Source organism: Chiloscyllium punctatum, chromosome 2 (genome assembly GCF_047496795.1).
Source record: "Chiloscyllium punctatum isolate Juve2018m chromosome 2, sChiPun1.3, whole genome shotgun sequence".
Classification (NCBI taxonomy): Eukaryota; Metazoa; Chordata; class Chondrichthyes; order Orectolobiformes; family Hemiscylliidae; genus Chiloscyllium; species Chiloscyllium punctatum.
Window position 1 is genome coordinate 87,569,899 of NC_092740.1, and position 19,026 is coordinate 87,588,924.

Consider the following 19,026-nt stretch of genomic DNA (forward strand, 5'->3'; position numbering starts at 1 on the left):
AAGACAACTTTTGGAAAGGAGGTACTTCACGCAGTGTTGTGTTGTATCAACACATTTTGAAGCGTTATTGCACTGATATGTATCATATTGGCATGGGGTTCCCATTTATGATGCAAATATGCTATTTGGATATAGTTGGAAACTGTTTATTGGATTTATAATGTTTTAATTGAATTCAACCTTTATTTAAATTACAGATTAAGAACCATTTTTCAGTACCTTTCAATGTGTTTGAAGATTTGGAGTCTTATCAGAAGATACTTGGTACAATACATCCAAATGAAGAGTTCAATGTTCCTTTGCTCTCTTATAGGTAAAATTTCTTTCTAAGCTTAGTATTTTGTGAGGAACAATTTGCATGAAGTTAAAAAGTATTCTTATGTTATAGCGTTGATGCAAGAATCTGAGAGAGAATTAATTTCTTATCACTTATTTTATAGCTGAAACTAATTTGTTTTACTTGTTTTTGATTGGACAAGGGTGCTTTTACTAAAATAGCTTCACTCAGTTGTGCAAGTGTGTTGGAGATCTGCTGTTGTGATATGCTATGCTTTTCTGACTTGGGGTGGTCCTCTCATCCACTGCAGTTGACTGCAGCAAAGACAGAAATTACTGGAGAAACTCAGTAGGTTTTGGCAGCATCTGTGGAGAGAAAGGAGCGTCACTGCATTGGTTCCAGTGATACTTCAGTTAATGTTTTGTGTTCAGTATGATTCTTCGTCAGAACTGGGAGAACAAAATAGAAAAGCCAAACTAGAATTGAAACTCTGCATCTCTTTCTATAGATGTAGCCAGACTTGCAGATGTTCTCCAGTATTGATGTTGGACTTTTCTTGTTAGCACGTCCTTTAGCACATGCTAACACATCCTTGTACACCAGTCAATGAAAATAAGCATGTTCATATAGCACACAGTGAAGAATTGGTATGTTGGCTGTCCTAGTGAGAGAATATGAGCACAGGAGCAAGGATGTCTTGTTACACTTCACTATTATTACTGTGCACAGCTTTGGCCTCATTTGAGGAAGAATGTTCTGGCTATGTAGAGAGTGCAACAAAGGCTTACCCAGATTGATTCCTGGGATGCTCGGACTGACATTTAAAGAGTCTGGAATGGTTAGGACTATGCTCACTGATCTTAGAAGAATGGGGGAAGATCTCTCAGAAACCTACAACATTCTAATGACTAGACAAGATAAACACAAGTTATGTTCCCGATGACTGACTGGGGAGTCCAGAACCAGGCTTCACAGTCTAAAGATGTAGACAGGCCATTTAAAACTGAGACGAGGATAAATGTCATCACTAATGGTGTGGTGAGTCTATGGAATTCTGCACCACAGAATGCAGTTGAGGTCAAAACATTGGGTGCTTTCGAGGAGATAGATACAGTTAATGATAAATTTAGAATCGAGTCCACACCAACTTTCTGAAGAGCATCACACCCAGACTTACCCCCTTACATTATCCCTGTAACCCTGCATTTCTCATAGCTAATCCACCTTATCTACACATTCCTGGACACTATGGACAATTTAGCATTGCCAGTCCACCTAATCTGTACGCTTTTGGACTGTGGGAGAAAACCTGAGCATCTGGCAGAAACCCACTAAGACACTGGAGAATGTGCAAACTCCACACAGTAGTCACACAAGGGTGCTTCCTGATGCCGAGAGGCAGCAGTAGTAACCACTAAGCCACTATGCCATACCACCCCAACCACTGAGCTACTGTGCTGCCCTTAGTTCTTGGGAATAAAGTGATCAAAGGAGGAATGGGCACTGAGTTGGATGATCAGTTGTGGTCATATTGAATTGTAAAGTGGACTAAAAGTGTTGATTGTCCTATTCTGTGGTTAGTTTCTGTGTTTCTAAAGCATTCCCTGAATGCTACTTTTCTGTCATTTTGCATCTGTTTGTTTGGCAAATGAATTGAAATCTGTATGCTCTGGTTACTTATTTTGCTGGCACTGGAAATAGTTTCTTGTTCTCAAATGAAATCATTCATGATTTAGACACCATTATCAAATGTCTGTTTACCCTGCTCTGCAATAAGGAGAACTACCAAAGTTTTCTTAATCTCTTCAAGTAATTTAAATATTTAATTCCATGCACTATTCTAATAAATCTCTTCCAAATCTTCGCCAAGACCTTTCCTGAACTGATACTGAATTAGCCATAGTATCCAGATGCAGCCTAGCCAATTTTTAAACAAAGATTGAGTGTAACTTTGATTTATTACTGACACGTGTACTGAGGTACAGTGCAAAACGTTGTCTTATGTACTTTACAGACAGATCATACTGTATAAGTGCATTAGGGTTACAGAACAGAGTGCAGCATGCAATGTTACACTGCCATGAAAGTCTAGAGAGAGATCAACATTAACATTAAAAAGGCCTATTCAAAAGTCTGACAAACAGCAGGGAAGAAGCTGTTTTTGAATCTGTTTGTATGTGTATACAAACTTCTGTTTCTTCTGCCCGATGGGATAGAGTATAACCAGGGAGGGAGGTGTCTTTGATTGTGTTGGTTGCCTTCCTGAAGCAGTGGAAGTATAGATTCAGTCAGTGGATGGGAGGTCAGTTTGCATGATGGACTGGGCCATGTTCACAACCGTCTAGTTTCTTGCAGTCTTGGGAAGAGCAATGGCCATTCTGCGTGTGATGTATCCAGATAGGATGCTTTCTATGGTGCAGGAAAAAAATCCCAATAAAGCCAACTTCCTTGGTTTTATATTGTTACAATCCACTGGAGCAGTGTGTTGCAAATAGTGCCCTGCTGTCTCCAGAGTCTTACTAAATGTTAGAAATACATTTTTTTACCAAGGTATGCACAATGAATCAAGTTACCTGACTTTCTCCCCTGCAACCACAAACCTGCACACACAGTACACAGACAAGCAAATAAGGAAATTATTATTGGTGAAAATGGAGAAAAACTGGAAAGTCAGTTCAGTAGGCTTTGCTTCCTGATGCCGATGTCAAGATGATCCATCTTTGGCTATCCAGGCTATTGGTTTTTAGTTATCTTTCTTTCCAGAGGCTTCCACTGTTTTTTAAGTACAGAACAACTGCAAAAATGTCTTCAGTTTATCAATTCAAATTCACAAACTGCTGCAGGAAAGATTGCTGGTTCTCTTAAATTCTAACTTGAGATTTTTACTGCAGTTTCTGCTGGAGAAAACGATGGTACACTGTTTGCTGTCTCTCCTTCTCTCATTTGTTTTCAGTTCAGTCTGCTTAATTAGTTGAGAACCAATTTCATTTGTAAACAACACCTCAGCTCTTTGTCATCTGCACATTGCAGGAATACATTAAGAAATAGAGTTCACAGTAGATAATCAAATTTCTTGCTGAGGTTGTGCAGCTAACCTGTAAATACCAATTTTGAAAAATAGCTGTTCTTCCTGCAGTCCACAGTTTTTGAAGACAAATTGTTCTTACACTATGCCTCTATTCATTAAGTCAGGGAGCTTCTATCCTTTCTTCATTTGTCCTGCCATCTCAAGGTTGCTGTGTTCCTGCAATCGCTTTATAATTGTAGCATTTTGTTTATACAAAAGCCAACTGCTGCAAATGTGGGAAATTTGAAATAAAAACAGAAAATAGTATAAAAATTGAACACATCTATAATAATTACTAAAAGGAGTCATGAAGTCAAAGCATTTCACCTTGCACTCATCAAGACTTAGATGCTTGTAACAGACATTAAAAAAGAAACACTAATTTATACAGCATAAAAAAATACTGCTGGCTGGTTAGGTCATCAGCATGGAGAAATCAATGATGTAAATATATTACTCTTGATGAGTGCAAAACAAAAATTTTCAATCTTGTGTCTTATCATTGTTTATAAGTACAGAACTTTAACAGTTTTTTTTGCAGGACTGTAATATCTGGATGAAGGCAAACAGTATTCAAAATATTTCAAGATGTTTCAAGAGAACTTGATCTACCTGCATCCACCTATCGCCATCCCACCTACATTTCTCCCAGCTACCACCCCCTCCATTTATTTCTCAACCCATTCTCCCTTCCCAGTCCTGATGAAGGGTCCTGCCCAAAATGTCAACTCTTCTGCTTTTCGGATGCTGCCTGACCGACTGTGCACCACACTTTATTGACCCTGGCTCTCCAGTATCTGCAGTCCTCACTATCTCCTATTCTTGGTAAAGTGTCAACAGCTGAATAGTAAATGAGGAGATGATGTATAATTGAATTAAATGAGGCAGAGAGATAATTACAAAAAATTAAAAATAATGTGTTGCTGGAGACCAACCAAATAGCTAGAATAACATGATAGATGAGTCACATGTCGAGGGACCAATCAAGGTAACAAGTAATCCAAAATTGTACAAACTAATTAAGGTAGAGAGATCGTACCAAGATATCAAGGTGTTAGTGTCAAAACAGGACAGTAAGGAAGATTTTACAAACAAAGAACAGTATGATGTGGTTACATGTAGCGTGACATGAACTCAAGATCACAGTTGAGGCCATTTTAATGGATACAGAACCTGGCTATCAGTTTCTGCTCAGCGGTTCTGCATTGTTGTGTATCTCAAAGACCGCCTTGAAGGATGCTTATCCGATGATCAGAGGCTGAATGTCCTTGACTACTGAAGCCTTCCCTGGTTTGGGAGGGAACATTCCTGTCTGGCGATAACCTGTATGATTTCTCGACCTTAATTAGTTTGGACGGTTTTGGATTAGTTTTTCCCTTGGCTAGGCCCTTAGCATGCGACTCTTACACCTATCTTGTTATTCCAGTCATTTGGTTCATTTCCAGCACCACCTTATTTTTGTTTTTTTTGGAATTATTTTTCTGCCTCAGTTAATTGGATTAAATGTCATCCCATTCACTTACTAGTCAGCTGTTGACACTTTACTCACACTGTCTGACACTTTGGATTACGTGCAGAGACTTATTATTTAACATCCACTCATACCATTTGTATGTTCATTTGACCTTTCTGCCCATTGATCACATTCCTGATGAAGGGCTAATGCACAAAATGTCGACTTTCTTGCTCCTCGGATGCTGCCTGACCAGCAGTGCTTTTCCAGCGCCACACTTTTCGATTCTGACTCTCCAGCATCTGCAGTCCTCACGTTCTCCCATTGATCTCTCTGCCTATAAATTCTGTGCCTGTATGCTTTTCTTCACATCACCTGACAAAGGGGTAATGCCCCAAAAGCTTCTGATTTGAAATAAACCTGTTGGCATATAACCTGATGTCACATGACTTCTGACCTTATCCAATTTGGTTATTGTAATATTTTTCTGGCTTGCCATTCTCCACCCTCCATAAACCTTCCTTATCCAAAATTCTACTACCTGTATTCATTCCAACAGCATTTCCACTTGACTAGCACCCTATTTTCCTTACTGGATTGCATTGGCTCTTTGTGTTTAAATGCATGCCATTTAACAGATTCATCTGAGTGCTCCAATTCCTCCATCAGTTCAAAGTAACAATATTCACTGCTATGCCCCCCCCCGACCCCAAACAAAAATTTTGTTTTCACTATGACTGAATTTTTGTGCACCACCATGTCCCTTTGCAGCACTATTTGATGCTATGGATTTCGTCTCCTTAGCTACTCTTCCTCCAGCCTATTTACATCTTCATATCCCTCGCCAATTTAAGGCATAGCTTTAAATCTACTTCCTTGATTAAGCTTTTGGTTTGATCTCTTAACTTTTCTACGCCTTGATATCATTTTTCTTTCTGTCTTTCTATGAAGTGCCTTGGGATCATTTCCTTTAAAAGTACTACGAAACCGAAATTCTTATTCTTGTTAGTTTGGAGGCAACAGAAAGAACTTCCTTGTGACATTATTCATTCTTTATCTGTTTTCACATGCTGCAAAATTTTAGTTTGCAATTTTTTTATACCAAATGAAAAATTAAATATTTCATTTTAATCTAGTTTGTTTTGTACACGTTCTTGCAGATCAGATCTTCGTTTGCAGCTGATAGTGGAAGACGAGAAAATATATACTCCCTGTGAAGCTATCACATTTGGTCATGTTAGCACAAGTACTGAAATACTATTTCATCGCAAGTGCCAGTTTTCGAGAGGTGGTGACCCGCATACCCTTATGATCAATATAGTTGCAATGCATGACATGCTAGCATCTGACAATCCTGATGAAATTAACAATGCATATGTTCTCCATTTGTGGCCGAGTGCTGTACTTCAAAACCTTTTGCCTTATGCAGTCAGTGTTTCCTTAACGGAGGTAAGTTTACCTGTGTGTTTTGCGTGTAGACTATAATAAACGTTAAATTTGTTTTTCTTATGATATTATTACACATGGAGAAAGAAATACTAACATCAGAAACAGGACCCAGAAACACCATTGATGCTAAGAGTTTTAACATTCAAACTCTGCTATTTTCTAACAATAAGTTGCTGTGTTTTTTGGCTTGCTTTAAGTATTCCTCACTAATCATATGGTTAGGTAATGCTCTCAACAAAAAACATTTTGTTATCCCATCGCACTCCGATTCAGAATAGGGCTACAATATTAATTAAACACTTTTTTAAAGGAACTTTTCGGTTTTATTTAATCAAATAAAAAGAATTGCTGTCACTGAAAACAAACAACTAGAATTCTTTTCGCAATGTTGAATTATTATTTTAAGCAATTTTTTTAGTTAAAATTCTTCAGTAGTCTTTGTCACTATAGCCCCTGAGGACCATAAGGCTGCCCTCTCACGAGAGAAAGACAATTGATGGTGAATTTGACCTGAGGGTCAGCACACTTCAGGTGAGGTGTGAGGTCAAGAAGGTTGAACCTTCATGGTATCTCATCTGGTGTTGGAATTTAACCCATGCCATTGGCATCACTGCATTGCAAATAAATTAACTGAAGAAACTGACTCCTTTACCTTTTTTGTGTGTCTATTAATCACCATTTATCACACTAAAGTTTCTTTGCTTTCTATAGCACTATGACTCAAAGTGAATCACTCAAAATTTGAGTGTTTGCAATATGTTGTTCAGTGTTGGCAACAGTACCTGACAAAAAGACCCTACTTTGCTATGTTTGTTTATACAATTCTTTCATATAAATGATGTCGGAAAGCTAATAGCTTGACACATTTGAGAAAAACAAGGTTGAGTGGCCATCCTTGCTGGCCTTTATAGATGCTCAGTTCTTGTCTTCCCATTTATCATTAAGTAATTTTACAACCATGTAATCCTCTCCTGAAAAAAAAGTCAAAGTTATAAGCTATATTTGGATCCCAATGGTAACACCAGCAGCTGTGTCTTTTCTCAATCACTTGTTAATTTCATTGTTGAGATGCCTATCTTTGAAGAGCCTCGGCACAAGACACAGATTTGCACTGGCTGATTTGAGATTCACACAAAACAGCAGATGAGCTGACTTGAACTTTAAATAGTACATTTAAAACTTGAGAATAATTTACATGTGAAAAGTAATCTTAATGTTGCAAACTTCCTTAAAGGGGAAATGCATAAGGGATCAGAAGAGAGTGTAAGGATTGAAAGAGTGTGAGACAAGGCAACAATTGGCAGAAAGACAGTGATAGCAAATATGTGGCTGTTTGCAAAGGTTGGGGAAGTGAGAGAGAGAGAGAGAGAGAACAAGGGTATGTAAATGTTAGTGATTAGCAGCCCATATGTTTAATGTAAGGCTGGACAGGACATCCATCACTATATAGGATTGGGAGATGCTTCACAAGTATGGAGGGAAAAAAAGGCTCAATATTCTTCCATCTTAATCACATGTTTCATTTTTAGAATATTAAAATATATTTCAAGAATTAAGTGCCTACACTAAAGATCAGTAACCGTACTTAACATTTGTTCTGTAATTCTGTAACTTAAAAGTGGTTTTAGCATGAATGACATCCAGTAACTTAAGATTTAAAATGTTGCTCGTTCTCAATGGATTATTCCTTTGATTTATTTTAGAAATGGTTTACTTCAGAATATTGAAAGAAAATCAACAGCTCATGTATTAAGAATTCTAAAACCTGCTAGTCATTCTGGCTTATGAATTGCATAAATGTCAATTTATTTTTCTCATGTCATGGCACACCATTTTATACAATGTGTTTTGTTATTCACCATATTTACAATAATATTATTTCTTTGTTTTTTTAAGTTAATGAGTGGAACTATTTTTGTTGTGTCTGGTAAAACTTCCTGCTTCAATTCACAGTTGTGCGGCAAGATTGCTTTTTTTAAAAATGAGTGGAATGGAAAAAAAGACAGGAAAAATACATATAAGACTATAAAAACATAGAAAAGCAAGATGATAGTCACACTTAATCTGTCTTGTATCATTATTTCTGCAAAACACTTACATTTAATCTTAGCAGTAAAAACTGATCTCTTCTGATGAAATAAGTTTCCATTTGTCCAAGAACTTCTCTTTTTCAAATGTTTAATTGTGTTCATGTTTAGCAATTTTATTTATTTATTGAGTAGAACTATCAAACAAATATCTAGTGTAACAATGGGGCTCTAGCATCATTCCAGAAGTTTGGGAATTCCTCCTTGCAGTAATAAGGCTACGTGGTGATTTCTTTCATTGTTTTTTAGAACATGTATAAATGTACAAATGAAGAACACGTTGAAAATAAATACAATAATCATAATTTTATGTTTGACAATAATTCTTGTTGCAGGAAAATAAGAGTCGGAGGTTGATTCTAGATGAAGGACATTCTGCCCAACTTCATGATGCTGTACTAGACCAATCCAAACTGATACTGACTATTATTGACTATTTAGAACATAATTGGGCAGGAGAATACTTGATCAAAAGCAATCAGACAGATATTGAATTAATTAAATTTAAATCATATATTGATGGTGAAGAAACTGAAATAGATATTGCAATCCTTGCAACATACAATGTTGGACATGTGATGCTATCATTGTATAGTCCCTATTGGATGATAAATAAAACTGGACGACTGCTTCAGTACAAAGCTGATGATGTTCATCGTAAACATCCTTTGGACTACAAAAAGCCTCTACTTTTCTCTTTTGGATCTAAATGCTTTTTTGAAAAGAATAAAGTAAGTTGTTTATCTTTTTTTGTTTTACAATTTATTGCTCATTTATTTTCCTCAAGTATTAACATCGTATTACAACATTATTCAAAGGGAGAAGTTTTAACCTAGGAGAGTGCATGGATTTGGGCACAAGTAAAGCTTTCTTATAATCTAAAATTATTTCAATTATATAATATTTCATTGTACAGGGGTATTCTACTTTTATTGAGTTAATAATAACTCTTACCAAGTGAAGCAGTCATGCATGTATTTTCTCTTATCAATCAGCCATCAAGCAGCAAACCTGGACAGAAATATAACAACTGGGAAAGGAATCTAGGACATTTTTATGTATGACATATTTACTTCTCTTCAATTAAGCATTAAGCTTTACTTTCCTGTCACTGCTAGAAGTGGAAATGGGATTTGATAGTACTCTTGTTGACATTTCATTATTTTTATTTCATTCTTGTATCAGTTTTGATGCAAAGCTGTGGACTGTGAGCTGAAGATGACTTTAGACTGTGGCCTGGGAACACTATCATTGTGCCAATCTAGAAACAAAAACTTGCTGTCTTGATCTTTCTCATTTAAAAATCAAAACTTTGCAGTGTGCTTTGTATATCCATATTTACATAGCTTCATACACATTTTCTCCACTCCTATTTTGATTAAATTTGTGTTGGTCAACTGGTACAAAAATAGCAAAGTTGCATTATTTTATGAAACACAAAATTAACTAGCTCCCAAGCTTTTTTTTCTCCCTTATGGACGAGTTGCATTTATGAAGTATAATATGACATTCCTTTTGAGTAAAATTATTGTTGTAATGTAGAAAAATGTGGTAGAACTGAGCATAAATAATTTCAGCATAAAAGATTGAGGTACAATGACTTGATTACTGTAAAATTGTGTCTTTTAAAAATTTATTTTAAAAATATAGGTTCAGCTTAGGATAACTGACAGCCAATTATCAGATTCATTTTCTCTGGACACAGTGGGTAGTTATGGCTCTGTTAAATGCAAAGGACCAAAAAAGGAGTATCAGGTAAGTGTCTTTAAAGCAATACTACAATTTATATTTTGCCTACATATGGTTTTAATAGATTAACGTAATGAATTGAATCATAGAATTGTTACAGTACAGAAGAAGGCCTTCTGATCTTGGGTTCCCATGTCAGAGCTCTGAGAGAAAAATCTATATTCCAAATGAGGGAGTGGGGTGACATAAATTGGGCCTCTAATCAACTGCTTGAAGCATATGATTAAATATAATAGCTGTAGAAAGACTAATAAGTTAATCTTTACCTCTTAATGCATACTGAACAAAAGCCCACATGAACAAAATCTAAATTCTATGATAGTAGTTGATGATATCTATAACTCATACACCTTACATCACAAAATAAATGCAAACGCATGCAATTTGGGAAAATTATTTGGATAAGACACTTTTTTTTTGTGGAGGCATTATGTTACCCAATTCACAGCTAACTTTTTCCATTATCTGTCTCTTCTTTATTCTTGATTTGTTTTTGAAAATACCGCACTCATTTACTGCTAAAAATAATCTGGAGCATCTGTTGACATTGAATTCTGGCAGGAAAAGGAACTCACCTTCTACAGGAAATGAACATGATGTTTGCTAATATGAAATTTATTCCATGATCACAAAAGCACAACACTAGTAGCTCAATTTGTATGAAGAAGCAGTGTAGCTGTGTAAGGAGTTGCATGTCATCTATACAATGGAGAAGTGTACAACAAGTGCTGGCAGCGTAGGAATCCATTGTCTGTACAAGCCTGAGGATGCGCGACATTGTGCCCGATAATTTGTAACTGCAGCAGAGCCTTTTGTCAATTTGAAATAATATCAAAGGATTTTGATGGTTTATAACTTTTATTGCTTACCAAAGAGAATTGTGCAAGCCTTCACAGATGAAAACCTGAAGCACAATTGAAATTCATACAAGGATGCAAACTTGTCAGTCATTAATTTAATATTTTCCCTATATAATCATAAACAAATTAAAGTTTATTTAAATGATTTTTTTTCTAGGTTGGTGTGAAAATAGACAACAGCAGCTTTAATCTAACAAGAATTGTTACCTTTACACCATTTCACATGCTAATCAATCGAACGAAGCACAAGATTGAAGTTACTGAAGAATGTGACTCAAAGTGGTTGGGCATTGATTCAAACCAGGTAATTGAGCATCCTTTTAATCAATCTAGTGAATATTTAAAAGAAATGTATGGTTCATTTGAAAAGCTAAATATTGCAAGATGTAGGAACTGAGAAGATGAGTAATCTAGATGTCTTGGGAGACAACCAATGCCTGTTTTTCCTTAATTTTTCTTTCATGGGATGAGGGTGCTGCTGGTAAGGTCCAGCCCATCCTTAATTGCCCTCAGAGGGGCTTTAAGAATCGACTACATTGCTGTCACAAGTTTCCAGACCAAGTGAAGTAGAGGCCAAGGATGGTAGAGTACCTCTTTTAAATCACATTATTAAACCAGAAGTATTTTACAAAAATCAGTGATAGTTGTCATGGTCATCATTAATGAAACTGGCTTTATATTCCAGATTCTATTAATTGAATTTCAATTCTACCAGCAAACATGAGCGATATGTAGCACTAATATTAGCAATGGTGGTATAGTGGTGAGCATAGCTGCCTTCAAAGCGGTTGACCTGGCTTTGATTCCCAACCATCAGAAGCTGCCACCTTTTGGAGTGGTACAGTGGCTCAGTTGTTAACATTACATCACAGAGACAAGAACCCAAGCTCTATACCACCATCAGGTGACTGTGTGGAGTTTGCATGTTCTTCCCATGTCTGCATTGGTTTCCTTTAGGTGCTCCTTCCACAGTCCAAAGATGTGCAGGTTAGTTGGATTGGCCATGCTAAATTGCCCGTAGTTTCCAGGAATGTGCAGGCTAGGTGAATTAGCCATGGAAGAGGCAGGGTTACATGGATTGGAGGGGGGAGGTTTGGGTGGGTTCTCGTCAGAGGGTCATTGTGGACTCGATGGGCTGAATGGCCTGTTTCTACACCATAGGGATTTGATGATTCTATGAACACGGTGGGACTTGAACCTATATTTCCAGGACATTGGCCTAGGCCTCCGGATTACCAGTCCATTGACATTACCACTACACCATCATGTCTGAACCCTAATATTGCAGGTTTCTATAATTTACAATAGGCCTTAAACAACTTTAGTCCTTTTAAAAAGAAGTGCAGATTGTAATCATGGTGGATTCTGTTGCATGGCTCAACTAAGTTGGAATAAATGAGTTTTCTCATTTGTACCTTTCTTTTGATGTGCTCAAAACTGAACTTTGCAGTAAATGTTCTTACCTACCCTTGGCTATTTCAATAGCCTTGTGAAGTTAGAGGGTGCTCTGAAATTATTTGTTAGATTAACTTTAACACATCTGTTCACTCAGTCCTGTCATTTTTATGTTAGGCAGAAATCTTGTAACATCTTTACGCATGCTTACTTTCCAGTTTTCACTTTGTCTATAAATAGGATTTGAGCGGCTTGAATTGTTCACGCAGTTGTATTTCTTTACCATTGAGTAGCCTGCACAATTAGTCAAATTATCCAATAGCACAAAGTCTTATTGATGTTATCAGTGTAAATGAAATACATAATTTAAGTTTATATTTTACCATTAAACATGTCATAATTTTAAAAAATTTATTTACGGAATAGTTTGATCTATTTTAACCAGTGCAGCCCATTCTGGCCTGCCAGAGATTCTGAGAGATTAGCAGTTCGAATTGAAGGATGCAGTGCTGGGCCCCAAAAGTTTTACTTCAACAAACAAGAAAATTGTCTTTTACTGCGTCTGGACAATAAGGTATGAATGTTTTAGAAATGTTATGACATAAAAACCATGATTATACAAACATACCAAGGCATCTACCTAGGTGCATTTATGTTATTCAAGTCCAAGTAATTGATTTTTCTTTCTTGAACCACTGACTAATATTTAGATTGTACTAATAGATTTCTATAGTATTACTCAATCAATTGTAGGATACATCTGCATTTCAACTGTTTCTTTGGTGTACTGTTGATGGGTGTCTGTTTGTCTGTCCTTTCTTGGTTTTTCTGATAGCATATGTGATTTTGTTTGAAATTTTCTTTTACTGCTTTTATTATTCTGTTTCCTCCATTTGTATAGTTAGAGTTCAGATGAAGAGGAAGCAGTGAAAACAATGTGAAGGATTCACGCTATAATCATCCACCCATTCTCCCCATCTTCTTGAACAGCCTTTGTTACTGCTGTGCATGTATTCATTTGTCAAGTTCCACACCATTCTACAGCAAAGCTGAATACAGTCCTAAGAGATATCCAGTTATTTTGCTACTCCTCCTGGTCATTAATTACCTTCTTCCCATGGACTTAACCTTCACATTTCCTCGTCATCATCTTGAATTTATGTCCCTTGCCATTTTGTTACACAATGCTCACCTTGTATCCTGCATCTGTTTCCTGCTATCAGTTTCCTTATCTTTTCGTCCTTCTTGGAATGTGGAAGCAGGAGTCAGTCAGGTCTTGAATTGAATTATACATGCCTTGTAGCTCAATTCCATTAACATGCCTCTTCACCCTTTATACTGTGTTTTTGAATTAGTGGTGCTGGAAGAGCACAGCAGTTCAGGCAGCATCCAAGGAGCAGCAAAATCGACGTTTCGGGCAAAAGCCCTTCATCAGGAATAAAGGCAGAGAGCCTGAAGCGTAGAGAGATAAGCTAGAGGAGGGTGGGGGTGGGGAGAGAGTAGCATAGAGTACAATGGGTGAGTGGGGGAGGGGATGAAGGTGATAGGTCAGGGAGGAGGGTGGAGTGGATAGGTGGAAAAGAAGATAGGCAGGTAGGACAAGTCATGGGGACAGTGCTGAGCTGGAAGTTTGGAACTAGGGTGAGTTGGAGGAAGGGGAAATGAGGAAACTGTTGAAGTCCACATTGATGCCCTGGGGTTGAAGTGTTCCGAGGCAGAAGATGAGGCGTTCTTCCTCCAGGCGTCTGGTGGTGAGGGAGCGGCAGTGAAGGAGGCCCAGGACCTCCATGTCCTCGGCAGAGTGGGAGGGGGAGTTGAAATATTGGGCCACAGGGCAGTGTGGTTGATTGGTGCAGGTGTCCCGGAGATGTTCCCTAAAGCGCTCTGCTAGGAGGCGCCCAGTCTCCCCAATGTAGAGGAGACCGCATCGGAAGCAACGGGTGCAATAAATGATATTAGTGGATGTGCAAGTAAAACTTTGATGGATGTGGAAGGCTCGTTTAGGGCCTTGGATGGAGGTGAGGCAGGAGGTGTGGGCACAGGTTTTGCAGTTCCTGTGGTGTTAGGGGAAGGTGCCAGGATGGGATGGTGGGTCCTTTAGGGCCTTTGATGGAGGTGAGGGAGGAGGTGTGGGTGCAGGTTTCCCCAGGGCATCAATGTGGACTTCAACAGTTTCCTCATTTCCCCTTCCCCCACCTCACCCTAGTTCCAAACTTCCAGCTCAGCACTGTCCCCATGAATTGTCCTACCTTCCTATCTTCTTTTCCACCTATCCACTCCACCCTCCTCCCTGACCTATCACCTTCATTCCCTCCCCCACTCACCTATTATACTCTATGCTACTTTCTCCCTACCCCCACCCTCCTCTAGCTTATCTCGCCACGCTTCAAGCTCTCTGCCTTTATTCCTGATGAAGGGCTTTTGCCTGAAAGGTTGATTTTACTGCTCCTTGGATGCTGCCTGAACTGCTGTGCTCTTCCAGCACCACTAATTCAAAATCTGGTTTCCAGCATCTGCAGTCATTGTTTTTACCCTTTATACTGTGGCCCAGTAAGCATCTGTCAATCAAGGTGTTGAGGATTTTGATCTGACGCATTCTGTATTTTCAGAGAGCATTCCAAGTTTCCATTTGTTGTTTGTCAAAAGTGGCTTCTGATTTCACTCTGAGGTCACTAGCCCTAATTATAAGATGTAGTCCTCTGTTTTTTAATTAATCAATCTCTGTGCTAGCAAATCAGTTTATCATTTTAAGCAAAATTTAAAAACTAAATATTGTCAATGTTGCAAATACTTGGTAGGTTAGGCATCAGTTGTGAATGAGCTAGGAGAGAGTGAGGACTGCAGATGCTGGAGATCAGAATCCACACTCTTCGAGCAGTTGTGAAAGGATAAATAATTAACATTTTTTAACAATAAAAACAAAGCATGCTGGAGAAATCCAGCAGTCTGGCAGTATCTGTGGAGAGAACAGAGTTAACACTTCGAGACTAGTGCCCTTCCAGTTAATATTTTTGTTTGATTCATCAGAACTGGGAAAGGTAAGAGACATAATAGTTTTTAACCAAAGAGTAGAAAGGACAAGAACATATATGATTTTGTTTGATTCTATTGGGTAGAGGGTGCAATGATAGAAGAATTGTTCTTATAGGAGTCATGGGGGTGGTGAGAGGGCCAGAAATATTATGAGGGAAAAGCACATTCATAGCTAACTGAAGAAGTTAAACACTGTCTAAAAGTATAAGAGAAAGCAGACAAGAGAAACTGAGTCAAAAAAATTGGACAGTATGTAACTAATATTTTCATAGCCGCTGCTGCACAAGTGAATGAACGAGATCCCCAGAGACCAGGAGCTGTTGAGTCCACTTGTCCGTCTCATGATCTCTCTCGCTGCCTTACCCTTGCTCTTTCTCGCACCCAGCTGCTACTCACAGTCTATCTCACACATGGTCAGCATGTAAAAGAGTGCAAGGACCCTAAAAGAATGGAGCTTCACAGAAGTGGCTAGTGAGATAATTGAGGCATTGATTTTAACTTTCCATAGCTCCATCTTTGTTAGGAAGGTTCCATTAGATTAGCAAATAGCAAATGTAACACCTTTATTTTAAAATGGGAGGTAAATAAATAGGAAGGAACAACAGGCCAGTTAACTTAGCATCTGTCATGGGAAGTTTTTATTAAAAACAGTATGGCAGGACACTTCAACAAAACTATGAGAATCAGTCAACATGATTTTGCGAAAGGGAAATCATGTTTATCTTCAGCATTATTACTTCCTCAAATAATTCTGATAAATCAGTTGCAGCGGATCTAATGATGTACTGGACTTAGACTTTCCAAAGGTATTTGACATGGTGGCACATCAAAATTTAGTGTGGAAAATAAAAGCTCATTGTAAGGCAAATAACATATTGGCATAGATAAAGATTAACTTGCTAACAGGAAACAAAAGAAATACATGGGTGTTTTCAAGTTGGTACACATAAGTGATGCGACGCAGAGAGCAATACTGAAGTCCCAACTTTTTACAATTTCTATAAATGACTTGGATGAAAGGATTTCTGAGCAATGACACAAAACTAGGTATATAAGTAAGTTGTGAATAGAATGTAGGAAGTCATAACGATATATAGATTGAATAAGTAAGACCATAAGACATAGGAACAGAAGTAGGCAATTTGATGCATCAAATTTGCTCTCCTATTCAGAGACCGTGGCTGATCTGATAATCCTCAACTCCTCTTCCTGCTTTGTCATAATAAATTCTCGATTCTGTTAACGATAAGAATATTCAAGGCTGAGATTTCTAAACGGTTCAGCCTCAACTGCCCGCCGTGGTAAATAGTTCCACAGATTCACTACCCACAGAAAAACTTCCTCCTCATCTGTCTTAAATGAATGGCTCCTTATTCTGAGATTGATTTCCAGCCCTAGATTCTCCACAAGGGGAAACAACCTCTCCACATTTACTCTACAGTATGTAACAGGCTCTTTGGCCCAACAAGTCCACACCGGCCATCCGAAGAGTAACCCACCCAGACCCATTCCCCTACATTTACCCCTGACTAATGTACCTAACACTGTAGGCAATTTAGCATGGCTAATTCACCTAACCTGCACATAGATAGAAGTAAATATTGAAATTGGCTCCTATGGAAATGATGTGATAGAGACAATGTACTTTTTACCAGCCTACTGCCACCCACAGTTACTTGGTAATATTTTCTCACCCTATATCCTGTAAGGACGTCATTACATTGTCTTAATTCTTCCTTCTCAATTACATTTGTTTTGATTATGCAACCTTTCTAACCAATATTTTTGCAATTTAGTACAATATATTCAGTGTTTACAATGTGGTTTCCTCTACATTTGGAAAGATCAAATGTAGATTGTGACTGCTTTGCAGAACCTTCACTCCGTTCGAAAATCCCAAGACCTTGTTAATTTGTTATTTGATCTCACATTGATGTTTCTGCCCTTGGCCTACTACATGGTTTCAGTGAAGTTCAATGTCAACATGAAATACAAATCTTATTTTTCAATTAGGGACTCTACAGTCTTTCAAACTCAAAATTGATTTTAGCAATTTTAGACCATTACTGACCCATTATGTTTCCTTTTCACAGAATCATTGAACTTTGTGGAACAGAAGAAGGCCATTTAACCTTCTCATGTTTGCACTAGCTCTCTGAGCACAGTACCAAACCCACGTCTTGTCCCTATAACCCTGCACATTGTTCATGTTTCTGTAATCATCGAAGCCTTTTTTAAATGCCTCAATTGACCCTGTCTGCATCACAGTTCCAAGCAATGAATTCCAAACTCAGACCACTTGCAATGTGAGTTTTTTTCTTTTCATCTCGCATTTGCTACTTTTGCAAAACAATTTAAATGTGCCCTCTGATTCACAATTCTTTTCTTTGCTTGTTTCATTTATCTTTTATTTTTGCTTGCTGTCAGAAATGCACCTAATTAAAGCACATCATGTACTTTTAAAGTACTTATTTTCTTGTACTGTTCCATTCCCTTGGGTACTGTAAGAATTACTCTTCTATAATTCAGTTATTTTGGGCTACCACCTTGTCACAGATCATAATTTTTCCTGTTCCAATTCATTCCTTGTGCAAAGCTTATTACATTTCTAACTAGTGATGAAAAGTCATTGATTGTGGATGTTAACTGTTTCTCTCTCTAGAAATTTACCTTTCTGCTGAATATTTCCAGATTTTTTATTTATCATTTTGAAATTCGATCGCCCCCTCAGCTTTTAAACTCAAAGGTATCCAAGCTGAAATTATAGAAACTACCCTCAATATTATATCCCAGTATAATTTTGGTCAATCTAAGTTGCACCCTATCCAATGTCAGTGAACCCTTTCTGCCAAGCAGTCCTCAAAACTGAACACCTATTCCAGATGGTTCAAAGAAATCTTACTGGACTTGAAACATTAGCTCTGTTCTTTTCACCACAGATACTGTCAGACCAGTTGAGTTTCTGTTTTTTTTATATCAGAATTTTGAGGTGTGATGCTCTTCAAATATTAATTCTCAGGTCTCATTCGTGTCCAAAATTTGAAGGACCCAATAGATGAGGAAATTCCAAATTTGGCTGCAATGGCCATCCCATAATAGCTCTACGTATTGGAATCAAGAGGGGTGCCCTGAATCAGGAATCGAAAGATGAACATGCACAAGTTTGGATGTTGACAGAGAAATTCCAGATCGGGGGTTGGTATCTGAAGATAGAGGCACTCCCAAAGGGGTTAATCTGGCATCAGTAGACCCAGTTAGTGTTGGGCAATTTAGGATCGAGAGATGAGGCTGGAGATTAGGAAGAGATCAATTTTAGGGCCAGGAGTTGAGTTGCTCATTTTATTGATGAACAATCTCGTAAATTGGAGGAAAAGAAAGAAAAGAACTGCAAATGCTAGAAATCAGAACAGAAGAAGTTTTGAAAAAGTGTTACTGGGTCCAAAACATTAACACCGATTTCTGTCCACAGGTGCTGCCAGATCTGTTGAATTTTTCCAGCAATTTCTGTTTTGTTTTTGTAACCTCTGTAATTGGTTTTCTTGAGTTCAGCTTCTGATGAACTTTGGACAAATTGGTGAAATCTCAGTTAGGTATGAATTGCTCACGCAAAGTGCTCACGAACTGCTTCAAGTGAAATTAAAGGACATCATTTGTCT

At 37.8% G+C, this 19,026-nt stretch overlaps 1 protein-coding gene across 2 annotated transcripts in view; it reads left to right on the top strand.

Annotated features, from left to right (window-relative positions):
- The window catches only part of vps13a (vacuolar protein sorting 13 homolog A), a 419,442-nt gene that overhangs the window by 273,378 nt on the left and 127,038 nt on the right, over nt 1–19,026 (top strand). For both annotated transcript variants that reach the window (XM_072585252.1, XM_072585262.1), the window contains exons 46-51: nt 198–313; nt 5,958–6,246; nt 8,669–9,064; nt 9,984–10,088; nt 11,100–11,246; nt 12,783–12,911. In XM_072585252.1, coding sequence (XP_072441353.1) covers nt 198–313; nt 5,958–6,246; nt 8,669–9,064; nt 9,984–10,088; nt 11,100–11,246; nt 12,783–12,911 — 1,182 coding nt within the window. The remainder of the gene's footprint in view (nt 1–197; nt 314–5,957; nt 6,247–8,668; nt 9,065–9,983; nt 10,089–11,099; nt 11,247–12,782; nt 12,912–19,026) is intronic.